At 38.3% G+C, this 18,598-nt stretch overlaps 1 protein-coding gene across 2 annotated transcripts in view; it reads left to right on the top strand.

The window, feature by feature from the left end:
- The window catches only part of LOC116850057 (Krueppel-like factor luna), a 570,824-nt gene that overhangs the window by 158,929 nt on the left and 393,297 nt on the right, over window positions 1-18,598 (top strand). The window contains exon 1 of one of the 2 annotated variants that reach the window (XM_032827866.1): window positions 138-299. The exons of the other annotated variant lie outside the window; for it this stretch is intronic. Coding sequence (XP_032683757.1) covers window positions 153-299 — 147 coding nt within the window. The 5' untranslated portion in view covers window positions 138-152. Of the gene's footprint in view, window positions 1-137; window positions 300-18,598 lie in introns of those variants that run through there. 2 annotated transcript variants of the gene reach the window in all.

Genomic DNA, 18,598 nt, shown 5'->3' with positions numbered 1-18,598 from the left:
CTCTCACAGCGTCGACGAAGCGAGTTCCTTCTCCTTCCGCCTGCGCGACGTAACTCGTTCGCGATCTTATCAGCTCGCTCTTATCTGCAAACACCTCGCGTTGCAATCAGGTAACGGTACGCCGCTATCAGCTTGCGAGGCTTGAGTTATCGATGCTGGCGAACCGCGCAACGTTGCTGCACGCTGCTTGTCGCGATGAAAAACACGGGGATATACAATTGGAATTAGGAACTGGTTTCGCAATGTTTCAACACCCGACGGAACTTGTTCGAGCAATACATGAGGAAACACAAAATGAGGTACTTGGTTCATCGCGGGCAATCGTGCAGCAATCTTCTTTAATTAATAACTAGAGATCTACCATCTAGAGATGGTCATTTGCAAAATGGCACAGGACTTTCTTCAGATTGATCTATTGATTGATGTATTGGGTTGTTGCATAAATATGGATTTTTGTCTAGTTGGCATTTGCGTTGAAAAAAGGACTTTTTTTATCGAAACGAAAATCTGATACACCAACATTTGATCGAAATAGGATCAGCCAACAGTTTACTAATTGCAACTAAATAATTTAATTTCTATATTTTGCTTTCTCACTAATACATCTTACTTGACACAAGTAAAAAACATGATAATGCCAACCAAATTGTACATGCCAAATATTTCAGTTCTAAATACAAAAATAATTTTTTTTAGTGTGGTAGGAGTATAGTTCTATACATCTAACCAACTATGTATATGCTTTGAGAGCATATTTTGTGGTATAAGTGACAGTGTTTAAGGAAGTATAGTTTTGTTGAGTAGCGGAATACTCTGAACTAATACCAGATTGTTTGCAATCATTTTTAGATGCAATACAGATTAGCCTCTAATTTTTCCAAAAGTTTTTCGTTATTTTCGGGACACGGGCAATGCGGCCTTAAATTAAATAGAAAGAATCTCGAGGAAGCAAAGCCCCGGCACGCTTCTCTCGGCGATTCGCGCGCCTCGATCATTCAGGCCAGAGAACCATCGTGAGAGCCATCGTGAGAGCACGCACAGATTCACGCACATTCCATTTTTCCTTTTTTTTTTGGCTCGTGTTCGCCAGCGATGCACGTTGCGTGTCGCGCGAGCCCCGATAAATTCGGAGAGTAAGTTGTCCCATAGTGCGCGGGAAAGCAACACTTGTCCATACAGCTTCGCGCAGCGCGGCAAAGCGAATTGCACTCGACTGCTGTAAAGTGACCGGCGTCCATTAATCCGCTGCCGGTGCAAGAAACCTGCGCGGAAGGTGCACTCATTAAAAAAACGCGGCTTAATGGTCATCACTCGCGTGTACGCGCGCGCGCATTCGCCGAGCTCTAAGAGCTCGTTAATGGGAATTATTTCATGTTCAGAGGCGACACGCCGCGCACTACGAGCGCTCTTTCTCTCTCCCCCTTTCTCCCTCTCCCTTTCTCTCTCTCTCTCTCTCTCGCTCTCTTTTGCCGCAGCATCGCGCTCGCGCGACAATCGCCATCCAAATCGCGGCGGTTTAATTAATAGTATTAATTACGACAAAGCCGCACATCCGTTCAGCCGGCGATCGTTTAATTGCGAGTTATTCAATTTCAGCGGCGACGACGGTACGCGCGAAATTTCGGACACGTTCGCGCGCCCGGCACGGCGCGGCGCGGTGAATAGCCGACGTCGGGTCGAGCGATCGGCGGCGAAGCGATAAATCGACCTGACGCCGACAGCGATAACGCTCAGCGCGAGAGCCCCGCCCGGCGACGCTATTTTCGCTATTAAACGCGCGACGCTCGACACCAGTAATTACATCTAATTTCCTTCGCCTTTTTTCGTTGCAGGTAAGCCCGACTAATTGACAGCGCGCTCGACGCGGTTCCCATCGATCCGACCGGTCGCTCAGCCTGAACGACGGACGGACGGACGGACGGGCGGGAGGGAACGAAGAAGGTGAAGTAACCTGGGAACCTGAATGTTATCGGGACAGGTAACGAAGCGAAGTGAAAATCGCGAGAATTATTCCACGATCTCCGCGCGATGTCAATTCCGCCTTATCGGACCGGTCGGTGTTGCTCCGGCTGGGAAACACGGCTCGCGTCCTTTCTCGGTGACACTGACGCGCGAATTAGGGGATCGATATAGCACATTGTCATGGGCTATAAATGAAGGCATCTGCCACGTTCGCCGTCTTCAGAGGCACCTGTCAATTTATATGAACGAATGTCTGAATATTACGTCTCGCGTAGAGAAAATTGTTCCTTACACGGAGAGAATATCGTAGTTTCTTTCTTTTTCCTTCTTTTTTTCACACAAGTTCTTTTTAGTTTTTACCATGTTTCTAGTGTTGCGGGAATAGACCGTCAGTGAAGTCCACCTTATCGATTTGTCAATAGTAGCTTGAATTTAAATTTAGAATTTGGATTGAAGTTTAAATTCTGCACGATGTGAAAAAAAAAAACGTTTTGTGTTTGTGTTGAAGTCGATCCGGAATTCTCTAGTAATTTTTGTGTTAGGATTTTAACATATCTATGTGTTAACGTGTTATCGTTGTATTATTTTAACTATTCTATATACGCTGAGTTCATATTCTAAACGTTAAAATAACACAATGGTGCCCAAACGTTGCGTTCTCTCCACGTTAGATTATCCTCTATCCTTACCTCCTTCCCTCCTATTTCCTTTCTCATCCTCATCACCACTTTTTTCCCTTCCAGACTTCTCATCCTTACTAATACTGTCCATTCATCCCGTCTTCCTTCCTCTTTCTTGCATTCCTCTCTGTTAACTTTTAATATATTTTATAAATAATATATTATTAATTTTGACAAATACATTATTAATTTCGACAAATACATTATTAATTTCGACAAATACATTATTAATTTCGACAAATATATTATACATTATTGTTGTTACTGATAGGCCGGGGCTACTTGTCAACTTGGGATAAGTTGGCAAAATCGATTACTTTCTGTTCTTTAACAGATTTCAGAATCAAGCAAACAGGGATTTCGAAGTCATCTTCGATCTATTTCAAAATCTTGCTTACTTTATTTTGTAACTTGTTAGAAAATACTAGAATAACCTGTTTTGCCAACTTACCTCGGTAAGCTTACTTCAATCTTACTTATTGTTTTGTTAAATTAATAAAAGATGTAGCAACAAAAAAATGATTTTATATTATCTTAGTAGCATCAACCATTTTTTCTCAACGAATTGCTGTTGAAAAATCGGCCCTTAGCAACATGGTGAATTTCGTAAAGAAAGAGAAGACACTAAGAATGTCTTTTGTCATAATTATGTCATAAATGTGGTTGCCATAACAAAATATTAATGCTATTTTTCGCCCACGCACACAAGATGGTTGTACTAACTATAATGTTCTGAAAATGGTTTACTAGCTTTCTTAGCTACACTGTCCATATGCGTTTGAGTGATACTTTCAGTGATGTCTGGCTTAACTAAACCCTACGGATCTCCCAACATAGTATTTATTCTGCAGGCTACAGCAGAGAAACAGCAATACTCCTTCGGTTGAGGCTTGAACTATATATGAAGGGGTATACGAACGGAACATACATCAGAATATATTCACTAAACATTAAGTATCATAAGAACTGTAACCGTGAGAACTGTATAAATGGGCATATAATAACAGCAACAACTCTTGCTATATCTATTTAACTTGAAGTCACATAAATATTCTCTGACTATAGAGTATATGGGTGCAATAACCGTAGTAGCTTTACCCGTATAGATAAACACAGAAATTTTTCAATATTTTACACTTCAGTCCCTGAAATGTAAATAACACATATGAAATGAAAGAATAGTCGATTATTACAAAATGTCGATCTGTACTTTAGTTATGAAATTCTATAGTAATTTTGACCACAATATACCTTCCAGGTACAATAGCGGACAGAAAAGTTCTTGGTCCTTTTTGTGACTTTAGTAACGTATCTTGTCTCATCTAATGGAGAAGAATTTGTTTCTCAATTCTCTCATTGGGCAAGACAGATGTTCCGAAGCTCACACCAAACCGCATTTGTGTCCACGATTGTAGCAGTGTCGCCGACATTGCTAGGAGGTTGCTAGGCGATATCGCGTCACGTCATTATTTCCGCTTTCCTTCGGTATTTATCATCGAATGACTAATAACATCGTCAATATTGGAATATCGACGATAAATATTGATCTCCCTGGCCTTAACGAAGACGCGCATGATTTGCTGGCTGAGCCGTGCCAGGTATCGAAATTGAATCGATATTCGTTAGTCCGACATTACCATTATGTTGGCTAGAGCGCGGGATCGAGGGAAGGAGAGGGACTGTTGTGTTTCGCGACCTCGCGGCGCATGAATATTTGAACACCGTTGGCGGAATTACGAAAAGATCTCCATAAATAAAGCACGAGTTTCGGCGTTAAGTGCCGCAAACAATCGGCCGTTATTAACCGCGCGCGGCTCCGCGCATCCGCTAATCCGATTTTTTTTTCCGGGGAAACGCGCTTAGCTTTCGAGCGGCCGTTACTATAGTTCTCGTTACGAGAGGCATTACGAATGGAACATATAAAACCGACGAGGTTACAAATCCTCGAGCCATTATCGGTTAAGAGCGCAGTATGCGATTATACGCGTGTATGCGATAGTATTATTCCAATAATAATGATAAAATCGCCAAGCGCCTCCGATGCGGAAATTCGAAATGAATTTTGCAACTAAAAATAAAAAAGAAAGAAACTGTCCTCACTTTATTTAGATCGCAAATCTGATTGTGCTTGAAATATTTACAAACGAACTCGAGCTTTGTCGCACCTCTAACTCTTTTAATTTATATTTTAATTAAAGTAGTTATTTCCCAACTGTGGTAGTCAAAATTAGATTTTAAATAAAAGGTTCAACAACCGATGAATTCTTTTCAGTGAAAGTGAAAAACAGATTTTTAAATATTATTGGTTCTTTCAGAATAGTAAAAATCGATAAAATAAATAAAGTAATAGAAAAAAAAAAACAATATGCTGACTTGTATTGTAATCGCGGAACTGTAGATCATGGCAACATCGCATCTCTATTAGCGCTATGCGACGCCAAGCTCCGAGGAATGCAACGTTGCCACATCCGCAAAGCATGGTCGCGAACGAAAAAGTAAAAGCCAAACTTATTTTTGCTGATTACTCTAATAATGTACGGTCAATTTCGCTGAGACTGAAGTATGTATTTCTGTAAGTATTTACTTAATTTTGCCCAAATTTTGTATTAATCCTTATTGTAGGTCACTTGCAGCTGACAAATGCGCGTTTACGTGTTACTTTTTATACGTCAGCATAAGATATCGAGAGTAAACTATAAGCGATAATTTCTCGGAAACTATACGGTTAATGGAACCCATATTTAACACACATACGTATTAATACCTAAATTAATTTTGCTACAAGTTTCAAGAAGATCTGTGTTTTTGATCAAACTACCTTAATGCATAATCGCGCACTCAACGTTCTGGCTATCGTGGTAGCACACGCAGAAAAAAACGTACTGCGTTCAAGTGAATGTTACGTGTTTCATATATTTCATCAGTTTATGTACCTACAGGTCTGTCATAAGTTCATCATGAGCGTTAAATTTATTTTTAACAGTCTCTTTTTATCACAATCAATTTTCATAAGAAATGTGACTAGTTTCATTTATCTTACCTTTTTGTTATTCTTATTTTCTTTATCTTATTTATAAAAATGGTAGTAGTAACACGCGTATAAGGTTATCACTAACATTATAGAATTTAATATAAATAATTAATTTTCTTGACCATAATTATTGATTCTTGTCTATAGTAATTATTTCTCTATATGATTATAGATATAAATATCAAGCATTTTTCTCAGTGCATGATCCTTATCCAAGTTGACCAAAATCTGGTTTATATAAGGTAATGTTATTTCGTGTAACACAATATGGCAATTAGGACGTTAATAATGAGGATCATTAATCATTAGGATCCGATAACATCATCTTATGAAAACCAGTTAACTAATTGGGTTCTAGCTAATCATGGGATAAGTTTCTAAGTCGGGCTTCTTTGGATATGATAACGAGCTGCTCCAAGATTTCTGATAACTAATTGAGTATATTTTATGATTAATACAAAAAAAGTCGTTTGTTGAGGATAACCGTTATCTCAAAAAAAGAATTGAGTAATCGCTTTTCAATGGATACGATGTTTCTGTGTGTGGTCGTTCTGTTATGCTCGCGAAAGCGTGTGCTAGTCTCCACGAGAATGCGTGCGTATACCAACTGGTATGTTCGATGGAAACTCGTTTTCCCGTCTATGTATTGGCCATACATGTGGCGTGTTCTGCGAGCGCGTGTCGGTCGAGCTGGTGGGCCAAAAATGACGAGCGAGAAGAAAAGGTGAGGTAACGAAAAAGCGGGCAGCGCGGCCGCGTTGATCGATGCCTCGAACGGCCGATAACTCTCTCGGCACGCAAGCCTAACTGGGCAGAAATCGATTAGTTCCGTGAGCTTTCTCTCGTCCGCTAAATACCCACCGACTTGTGCGTATCGATGAAGGACGATCTACAGCAGAAATTCGGGGGCAAATCGCGCGATGGACGGCTCGGGCGCGATCGATCCGCGCTCGATTCCGCGCGTCTAGACGTCGAAACTCACTTCGCATACGCGATTACAAGACCATATATTTCTATCACTCGAAAAGATTCTTTCACGAAGCTTTCGTCGCATCGTGTCTCTCGACACGCCGACGATGTGAATAATTTATTTCCGCTGTCTCGTGTTAGTTACACATTCTCATCTCAAAACAGATGTCGAGGATCAAACGCGACAAAGTTACTCTCGTAAAGTGAATCAGTATAAATGTTTCTGATAACTAAATCAGCCGAAGGAGCGTTTAATCCCGATAATTAATAGATATTTGTTGATTTTTAGTGAGAACACTCCCTCTTTATTGTTTCATCTTACAGCTCACTGATTCCTATCAGCGGAAGTAAGACTTTCCCGCAAAATCTGTACACTACAAATTACAATACGCTGTACAAATATGCTGTGTTACGTCCACTTTCTACGTTTGTGGCGGTGAAACTGCCAGCTTCCATGCGATTTGAATATATAGACACTGTCTATGTTTGCAAACTGTATAAAACGAATAGCTGCTATTACATTGCGAAAAAAATGGTATCTGTAACCGATACTGATTGTAAGCGATACACACCAAAAGTCTCGAGTCGCTATAGGCAATGCTCAAATTCGAAGTTCTGTGAAATCGTTCGAATTGAAACGAGGAAATTGGAAATGCACGTCATGGGTACAAGGGAGATATATAAATAGAGAACTAAAACGGCCGCTCTTTTCTTTTAGGCGTTAAGCCTTGTAAGGCTTCTAATTTGAATCTCTCTTGAAATAAAGTATTAAGAGCTTTAAGTTCAGCTTTCTGCGTTTCATTGCGGCTTATTACGCTTTACCTTATTTGCCTTTTACTTTCTTAAATTTTATTTCCTTATTCTATATTCTTTTTCTCTTACATTGTAACCATACTGATAGAAAAATCTTTGATATTTGTAATTATAATCACATAGAAAAATAATTACTATAAATTATGAACGAAAAAACCATTTTTTAGTCAGTTGTGTTATAATTTTAGTGATAATAGGATTATATGCATGTTACTACTACTACTTTACTAGAAAAAATATAGTTGGGGCCAAAAGTAACTGTAATTTTGGTCAAATGAATCATTTTTTCTCTCAACAGTGTGTCAACTGATTTTTTCAGCGATATTTTGCTGATTGCAGTGTCATATTTCCAACTGATCCAGCAATTATAACATCTCAGTGAAGACTACATTTTAGGGAGCACGATTCGCAAAACCGTAGTCGCGTCGACGCAAGTTTTTGTTATAAATCTGGCTGGTTTTGCGCGGAGGATATTCGTTCATGTTTAACGAATTACAAGAACAATTTGATCCCGTCGACATGAGAAGAAACACGAAATTCGTCATCATCCTCGGTCACACGAGAAACAGCAGTCCGCTGTTCGCTTTTCGCATCAGGAAGCCGGCCGCCCGCAAGGCGGCTCCGCAGACCTTTCTGATTTATTATTGATCGAGTATCCTCGTTCGACGCATCGTCCGTACCTTCGTATCGGGCTTGTATTGCGCCGTCGGATATTCCGAAAGTGCGCGAGGCAGAACAAAGCTCCTGCCTGATTTATTATTGAGCGTAAGCAGGTTTTCCTTTCGGGGTTTGCCGCCAGCGCGAGCTACAGAGGGGGATCCGGGCTGACGTTAATAGTCGACGCTCGACGCCCAGTGTCCGTTCCGCGCCGGAAAATGTGTCGAGAGTCGTCTCAAGAATCTCCGAGAGCCGGGGAGAATCTCGTCGGAATATCGCCGTCGTTCACCTCCGCGTTACGGCATTTAGCGGACGATCCCGGCGCAGGGAACTCGCGTTAACATTCGCGACGAAAGTGCCTCTCCTTAAATAGCGCGCAATATAACGTCGGTTTTTTATTATTATATACCAGCTATAACTACCCGGCATTGCTGCACGGGTTATCATAAAGTGTTAAGAATGATCATCCTTTTGGTTTCAGAAGAATCCTTCTGAAGCCATACATATAATAATATTTCTAAAGATAAGGTTATATTTTTTGGGATATTTCTCTTCTCTGACGAAAAAAAAAGTGATTTCTATTAATCGGAAATATCTCTCTCTCTCTCTCTTTCTCTATTAATATCTAATAATATCTAATAATGAAAAATAAATATGTGAAAATATCGGTGTTGCTACTAACGAATAGTCATTAGCTTTATTACATACGCACGCATTTCAATTAAACAATCTACATATATATAAGATAAAATGTCTCTGCTGTCTGTCCTCCCCCTCCATACCCCGTCATTAACTCCTAAACACTAATCTGGGACAAATTTTGCATAGTTACTCTCTAGTATCCTGCGGAAAATATAAACTATATAAATCCTGGACATCCTGGACATCCCATCTTCTTCCCCTTGATTTCATTCTGTTGATCATATTTTTAATAAGAGAATATAACTATTGATCTCACTTTTAGTAAAAGGACATTCTTCAAGTAAACATTTCTGTTGATCCAAAAGAGGGAAAAAAGTTAAAATAATATCTGTGAGATAAAGTGAGATCAATAGTTATATTCTCTTATTAAAAATATGATCAACAGAATGAAATCAAGGGGAAGAAGATGGGATGTCCAGGATGTCCAGGATTTATATAGTTTATATTTTCCGCAGGATACTAGAGAGTAACTATGCAAAATTTGTCCCAGATTAGTGTTTAGGAGTTAATGACGGGGTATGGAGGGGGAGGACAGACAGCAGAGACATTTTATCTTATATATATGTAGATTGTTTAATTGAAATGCGTGCGTATGTAATAAAGCTAATGACTATTCGTTAGTAGCAACACCGATATTTTCACATATTTATTTTTCATTATTAATTTTAAATATAAAGTTCCCTTTCTATCCGCATAAAGTCAAGAGCATTCGAAAATGTAAATATTAGCTGCATGGTTTATTATCACACAGAGCTTTTTCATTTTCAAAATGTGAAACCAACCGACCGATCGACTGACCGACCGACCGACCGACCGAACGAACAGCCTTCCACACGATCAGAGCACTCCCTCGTAGCTACGTGGAAATTGTAATTAATAATACCTAAATGCGAGGGGTACAAACAATGGAAATCAATTTAAATGGAAATATAACATAAAATCTACTTTTAACGATGTAAATAATACATGTAATAACCACTGAACCTGTTTATATTCCAGCTAATGAGAATTTGAATATCGTTTCTGCGGAACAACATTGCGCGCGCGCGCGCGTTCGTCCAACAAAACTAATGTATTAATCAGAATGCGGCACTTAAAATGCACGTAAACGTTATTAAGCTCTTTTCATTCTCCTAATTATTTTTTCATCAGCCTATCGCAATGAAGTGTCTTCTTTTCGTATCGAGTACTCAAAAAAATTAAATCTTATCTTCAACGGAAATCCTCTTATATATGGCCTCAAAGAGGATTTTTCTAAAAGTGTAAGGAAAATATTCTAAATACGATATTCTTAGAGTTAGAAGAATTTTGTTTTTCATTTACAGTACAAGTCTTGAAATTTCTTCCAATAAGAAGACATTCAAGTAAATATATTCCTCTTAATTCAAAAAAGGAAAAGAGATAGAATAATATCCAATAGATTTCCAGTAGATTTCGATTAATAGTTCGCTTCATTAAAAGAGAAATACTCACAAAAATACAATTTTATCTTTAGCGGAAAGATTTCCTTGTATATAACCCCTCAAATCTCTCTCAAAAGGAAATCTTCTGGAATCAAAAAGAAAATATTCTAAGCACAATATTCTTATAGTTAGAAGAATTTTTTTCTTTTATCTACAGTGCAAGAGCATTGTTTTTAATAGAAATTTCTTTTACTAAGAGGACATTCTTCAAATAAATATATTCCTGTTGATCAAAAAGAAAAAAAAATTAGAATAATATCTCTAGCAGATTTCTGATTAATATAGATTATATAGTAAATTTATAAAAGATATAGTATATTAGAATATATGTAAAGATTTCTGATTTCTCTCTTCATTAGAAGAGAAATATTCTGTCAGTAATAGTTTTTCGCTTAGAATATTGGATAATTATATATAATTTCAGAAAATAGCGCCTTGTAATTAAAATTTTTTTTTTAAGTATTAGAATATTTTCTTTTCATTTTTAGAATCTCCTCTTTTTAGGTCGTATACAAAAAAATTTCCGCTAAAAACAGAATTATACATTTTTGGGTGTTCTTTTATTTTAATAAATTTTCACTTAGAATATGAAATTACAGGAAACAGACTAGAGTTCTTTTCTCTCTCTCTCTTTTTGGAAATTAGAATATTTTTCTTTTGATTTTAGAAGTAGTCTTTTTGAGACCATACATAAGACGACTCTGCTAAGAATGAGATTATATTTTTCCGGATAATATCCTCCCAGAAATATCGCTCTCTTAAACGCGAATCATTCGTTATGCGCGTTGATCCACAAGTTCGAGGCGATTCTGCTAATACTGATAAGGCGGTCTGATTGATCGTATTCTCAGTTCGAGGTCGTTTGCAATTGATTGCTGGCGTTGTTGGTGTTAGCGCAAGGGAGAACTCTCGGTGTATATCGCTAAACTATTAATAATCCGATTACCCGCTGCCGTTTCCGCCGCTCGCGCTCACCTTGCTCTTCCACGGACTAACTTGGAGCCAGTACGACGACCCTGGCCGAATGAAAAAATCATTTCATCTGAGCAACGCATTTTTAACCTTCCGGCCGGGCTGTCTGGCCACTCGATACCGTAATATTCTGGCCGCCGCGTAATCGCGATTACCAGCCGGTCGACCGCATTATTCCACCAATCCGATTTCGGCGTAAATCATGTGTAACGTAATATTAGTTATTGATAACTGCGAGTACGCAACTGTAATTTCCTTTGACTCACCGTGACCATACGTGGCAGCTGTTCGATGTGTAATCGTTTCCATCGACTTGTAAATTTCTTATCTCTCTGCAAGCCGCGTTTCTCACAAATCACTCTTTACTTTGCCTTCAATCTTTATTTTAAGAGGATGCTGGAGTCGATGACGAATTCGAACAATGTCGGTAGAGACAATCGTCACTAACATAATCACGCTATCCTTTTCGTATTTCTTGTATATACAGAACTTGAATGCGTGTTGCTTTGTTTCACTATATTCGACGGAAACCATACATGTGTAGAAATCTTTCGGCAAACTTTTTCGATATTCTTAGAGGGATGCCGAAGCAAGTGACAAACTTGATAAGCGTCGATAACGTAGAACGATCATCAAAAAGTAGAAAACGTTATCATCATTTATCGACGATATCGAATTTATGTACACATAGATACTTATGGAACAAATACGATCGTCAAATAAGCGCTAACATGATACCGCTATCATTTTTTCACAGATGTTATGCAATTGTGTTTGCTACGTTGTCATTTCAATTTTCTTACACATAAACGTTACGTAAATGTGAATGCCACGTTGCGAGTGGCAATTCGCATGGATATTCGCATTCTCTCCAAAATAGGCTCTTGCTACTTTTCTGATGAATTCTTCACATCGCTTGTGTACTGGGTGCATCAAAAAAAGAGTTTCTAGAGAATGAAGTGGAGCATCCCATGTGATCCGGGAAACGATGCAGATAAAAATAGTCAAACTTCGTCATTTTCGAAAATATATCTTGGCGAACGCGAAAATTATTTTAAAAAACTAAGATATCCCGCAATGTGCTTTAGATGCTAACACTACATGACATAAATAACCTGACAGTAACATGACAGACTTTCGGCCAATCCGACATTCCTAGACGCTAAGATGGACCCAACGTTATAAACGCGATTTTGGAAAATTATTGGAAAATTATTTTCAAGATTCTGGGCGTGTTACTGAGGGAGTCGAGTGACATTAACACACATTATCATCCAAGAGGCGATGCAGAGCAAAATACGCAAATTTTACGTTATTTTCGAAAATACACTTTTGCAAACGCGAAAGTTATTTTAAAAATTTGTAAAAAGATATCCCAGAATATGCTCTACATGCTAACACTATATGACCTATCTGCAGTAAAATGACCGATTTTCGGCTCATGCGCAGAACAGGTACCACTACGCATGCGCGAGAATCCGAATATACTGCTACAATGGATAATGTTATGGGCGCTACTTTGGGATATTGGAAAATTATTTTCAAGATTCTGGGCGCGTTACTGAGAGAGTAGAGTGACTTTAAGGCACATTGTCTTCCAAGAAACGATGCAGAGCAACATATGCACGCTTCATTTCCAAAAATATACCTTTGCATACGCGAAAATTTCTTTAAGAAACTAAAAAATTATCCCAAGCTAACTAACTAACTCGGCTTAATAATGTTGCGGAAACACAAAACTCATCGGTTCGAATCTCTGCTTAATAATTTAGCGGAAACACAAAACATTTCGGTTGAATCTCGGCTTAATAATTTAGCGGACCCTCAAAACACATCGGTTCGAATCTCGGCTTAATGGTTCAGCGGAATCTCAAAATACTCGGGCCCGAATCTCGCTTAATAATTTAGCGGGAAATCGAATTTCGATTCGATTCTCGGCTTAATAATTTAATTTGTTGTCTTGTCAACAACAAACACGTATGCATAAGAAAATATCTCCAAAAAGATAGTATGTCGTATATAATACGACATAACAAGTTATAAATATGTTAATCAAATAATATATATAAAACATACATAAAGTATAAAAAACATATAACTTATATAGAACATATAAATATGACATGTTGAGATATATCAGTTTAATGTATCATTAAGAAATAATCCGACGAGAAGAAAACCTGTCGAGTCGAAATTTCAATTCGCCATTGTTATGCAAGAATGAATCAATTAAAAAAATTATAGGCTTTTATCAATGGATACTCCATTCACTTCTTTTTAATCCAAGCAAAAAATTCTAGCCTTATAGATGCTTGAAACGAATTAAGAAACAGTTTTTTTTATTTTTTACTCTTAAGTCGCGTCTTTTTGCACATTTTGCTAAGAATTGAACTAGTCAGTACTCTTAAAGAAATGGAAATGCTTAACTCGTTGAACTATTGCGTAAATCATAGAGCTAATTTCTTTGGTTGGATAATTCTTACGTAACTCCGGCGAGTTGTAAATCCCGATTTTTACTTAACTTCCCGTCGGACCCAATGCGATTTACATCTACGTGCATGCAATCTAGGTAAAGTGACGCTTTGTATCTACTATATGAGCGTCTAAATTGAGCGCTCACCATTGCGTATCGTCCCACGGTGTCCAGGGTCCACCAGCCATCCTGTCGCTGCATTTGACACTGCAATGGTCCTCGTGTCCCACGTCGCCTGCAATTCACTTCCGACCACGGTAATCTATCGGAGGTTTCACAAAAAATCCCGTCTCTCTTGGGGGATACACTCCGAGTTGCGAATTGCGTATGAAATATCGCGAACTGCGTCTTCGAGGAAATGTCGGCTTTTCGGATAAACGACAAGTATGTGCGACGAATTCAGCAACAGTCTGATCGAGTTGTAGTGTATCGTTTTGATACATGCGCGACGCGAATCGCTTAAGAAGAAAACGGAATCCGCGAACGAAGGAAACACGCGACACGAAGGCCGATCTCGCGAAATCTTTCGACGCGTAGGCGAAATCATTTGTGTGAAATTCTCACATACGACACGGAATATCCATAATGTAACGTTTCAATGGTGCAACGTAGTAGGTTGCAATACAGCTCCGTAATATTTTTACGGATAATAGCTCCGCAGTATTTTTGCGAAGACAATTCCGCAATATTTTTGCGGATAACAGCTCCGCAATGCTTTTGCGAAGACAATTCCGCAATGCTTTTGCGGATAACTCCGCAATATTTCTACGAGTTCGCTTACGACTCTTCCGCAAATACGATCCGGTGAAATTCGCAAACCTATCAAATTAATAATCACGAACGCGAGCGTGAATGAAAAATTAAAAACTATGAAAATTGTGACGATAGAGATAAAGATTCTATTCAAAATTGACGCGAAAAAAATGTTACCGCGTGATGGCCTTCGCAGACCAGCGCGATTTGCGACGCGACACGCGATATGTGATGCGCGATATCCAATGAGCGTACAGCTTTTCCGGAATACCAATACGCTCATTGGATATCGCTCGTCGTATATCGTGTGTCGCATCGCGCATCGCACTGGTCTGCGAGAGCCATGAGCGTCTGTCTTCGTTCGATGGAACTTGTCGCGCATCGCGTAAGTAAACAAACAACTGCTCGCATGTCTGACTTGTATATATACATCGCGTTTTTTGCGAGGGATCAATGCTCACTAGCATTATCTCTATTGTGTCCCACGTTAGGAAACTCTAACTCTAAGTGAAAAATCGAAACCTGCATATTTTCAGACGATCGTGAAATTAATTTTGCGAGCAGTTTGTAATCACGTTAGATTACTTCGCGCGCATAATGTCGAATTTTACTTAATAACGAAGCACGAACTCTACTTTATGAAATGCAATCGCGATTTAAATTCACACGAGTAAGAAAATTAACGACTGGTGGAAGATCTATCACACGGGTGATGTGATTGCGCATTTTCTGTTGCGCAATATTTATGGCGCAATCCCTTTGCGCGTTGGCGCAATCTTTTTGCGCGTTTGCGCACTGCTCGAGACACCTGCAAAATCGTATTCAATAAAACTGAATAATTTTAGAAAATTTTGAATGTTCAGAGCGTATACTCAATACTTTAAGTTTCTACCAGATAGTGTTTGATTAATCAAAATTTTTTCCGACAAAAATTGTCGACCAATCAATATTCTAAGTTAATAAGTTAATAAATATATGTATATTGGGAGAAAAATACTTCAAAATTTATTTGCCAAATTTATGTAAAATATGCACTATCACTAATATTATTATTTGAAAAAGTGATCTTCCAATTGTTTCGAGTAGTGTGATTTTTATTGGACGGCACGTACATCTACTACAACTACAACAAAGTAAATCGCATTGATTCAATAAGCATGCACTACATCGAAAGACTTTTTGTCTTTCTATTATCAATATGTTTTTTGTTTTGACTCACCAAATCGCTGATCAGGGTAGCCACGTTCTGCTTTTGTTTCTGGAACAGAAAAATGCCATTTCGCTGATTAGATTTGTGCACTGATGATGATTTGAGTGAAGAAGTTTGAAGAATTAAAAAAATAAACGCGATTTTTTTTTACGCTGGAAGAATTTTTCGGAATGCATTCACAATTGAAATATTCCACTTTTCTTTTTCTCGACATTGCAAATAAATCTCTTAACAAATCAAGATTTCTTAAGTGATGTTACTCAGAAAAAATTCTCCCCGCGTGTAATTACGATTTAATGCGATCTTTCATTCGATTCAAATTATCTCGATTTCGAGCAAGAGAATTATCAATCTTGTCGGATTTCTATTTACAAATGCTAATTAATAAAGCTCACCTTCGAGCTAACCCCGCTCGGCCCGAGCCAGATCCTCCGGCGCAGCAGCCCCTAAGAGTCGGCTGGTCGTCTGCTTCGTCTCTGCAACAGAAAGCAGATTTAATTTAGTATTACACACAATGAAGGCATTAAGGAACTCGATTTCAAACAAGAGAATTTCCAGTTTTATTGGATTTATCGGAATGATGAATTCAAATTAGTGAAACTCACTTTCGCGCCAATTCTGCCAAGCCCGAGTCGGATTCTCCGACACAGCATCCCCTTAGAGTCGAGTACTCGTCTCTGCAACAAAAAATAGATTTAATTGAGTATTAATTAGTTACACGACGACAGAGGCATTAAGGAACTCGATTCCAAACAAGAAAATTTTCAGTTTTGTCGGATTTCTAATTATAAGTACAAATTGATGAAGCTCACCTTCGAGCCGACCCAGACAAGCCCGAGCTGAATTCTCCGGCGCGGCATCTCCCAGGCATCGCATCTCCTAGAGCCGCGTGACAGAAATTTAATTTAATTTAATAATTTAATAATTTAGTATCAATTAGTTACACGCGACAACAAAACGAGGAAAAGAAATTGTCGTAACGGCACGCTCGAGTTCCTTCTCAATGCGCAATAAGAAATAATTAAATAATAGCTGAATGTAGAAGTAATAATACTAGATTAATATTAATGGATGATGATATTAATATCTGATCGACAAACATATAATAATATCCGGTAGTATCAATTAATTACACACGACAGCAAAGCCAGGTAAAGAAATCATCGTAACGACACGCTTGAGTTACTTCTCAATACGTAATAAAAATAGTTAATTAACAACCGAGTAAAGAAATAATAATACTCGAATAATAAATCGATGATATTTGATCAGCATTGAGGAACTCGATTGCGACGTTTTTCTATCTAATAAGTAAAAAAATAAATAAAACACGGTAATTACTTGCTGCGGTAAAGCTTATAATACCTGCTGGCGTGATAAGTGCGCGTCTCAATTCGTATTAATTATTGCCTTAATTGTGACGAAGTCAAAATGCAGTACTAAAAATCGGCGCGAAATAATTTAAAAAATAACGCGGCAGCTCCGCGATGCTCTCGCCTCGGCGGCCGATAGTGTTGGTGTGACGCTCGCGCACGCGTGCTTATATCGCTCGGCCGCGCCCCCCTCCCTCTCCCTAGCGCCACTCAGTCAGCGGTCCGATCGCACCGTTACGGCGCTCGGTTTACCTAGCCTTTGTGGAGTTCAGAATTTAGAGCCGTTGCACAGGTATTGTTATTACCGTTCATTCGATCATCGTTATTCCGTTATTATCCACTCATGGATATTATCACACAATTGCCGAGCACATATTATTATCACTATCATTTAATATTCTGGTATTATTACTTCTTTATTCGATTATTATTTAATTTATTCGGTTATTACTTAACTATTGTTATTATGCATTGGAAAGCAACTCGGACTTGCCGTTACGACAATTTCTTTACCACGTCTTTGTTAAGTTGTTGTCATCGTTGCCCAGATATTGTTATTCATTGTTATTATCGATTATTCGATTATTATTATTTTCTTATTATCGGCTCGCGGCTATTATCATACGATTGTCGATCAGGTATTATTATAATTATTTAAAAAAAGTAATGATATTCGAATATATAATAAATGGTAGTGATAATAATACCTGATCGACAATTGTACGATAATATTCGCGAGTAACTGAATAACGATGATCGAATGATCAGTAATAACAGTGAATAACAATAACTGGGTAACGGCGATAATAACTGAACAAAGACGAGGTAAAGAAATCATTACGACACGCCTGAGTTGCTTTCCTACGCGTAATAGCAATAATTAGTTAATAATCGTAATAATTAAATAAGAACCGAATAAAGAAATAATAATATTCGAATATTAAATGGTAGTAATAATTATATATTATCTTTTCGACAATCGTCGAAATAATATCGTCGTGATAATATCCACGAGTGGATAATAACTGAATAACGATAAGCGAATAATTCGTAATAACAATGAATAACAGTAACTGGGTAACGGCCATGATAACTGAACAAAGATGAGGCAAAGAAATTGTAACGACACGCCCGAGTTGCTTTTCTATGCGTGATAGCAATAATTAAATAATAACCAAATAAAGAAGTATTAATACTCGAAAAATAAATGGATGGTAATAATATTTGATCGGCATTGAGAAACTTGATCGCGACGTTTCTCTATCACACAAGTAGAAAAGTAAATGAAACACGGTAATTACGTGATAAAATCCGCAGCATCTGCTTGCGTGAGAACTACGAGTCTCAATTCGTGTCAACGAATTCGTGTCACTTTAGTTATGGCGAAATCAAAATGCGGTATTAAAAATAGGCGCGAAATAATTTAGAAAATAACGCGGCAGCTGCCGATGTACTCGTCTCGACGGTTGAGAGTGTTATGGTGTGACGCTGGAGCACGTGCTCGCGCACGTGTGTTTACACGACCTAGCCCCCCCCCCCC

This window comes from Odontomachus brunneus, unplaced genomic scaffold (genome assembly GCF_010583005.1).
Source record: "Odontomachus brunneus isolate Ranch 3 - 2012 unplaced genomic scaffold, Obru_v1 Obru_scaffold_133, whole genome shotgun sequence".
NCBI classification, from domain to species: domain Eukaryota; kingdom Metazoa; phylum Arthropoda; class Insecta; order Hymenoptera; family Formicidae; genus Odontomachus; species Odontomachus brunneus.
This window is presented reverse-complemented; position numbering and strand designations above follow the sequence as displayed.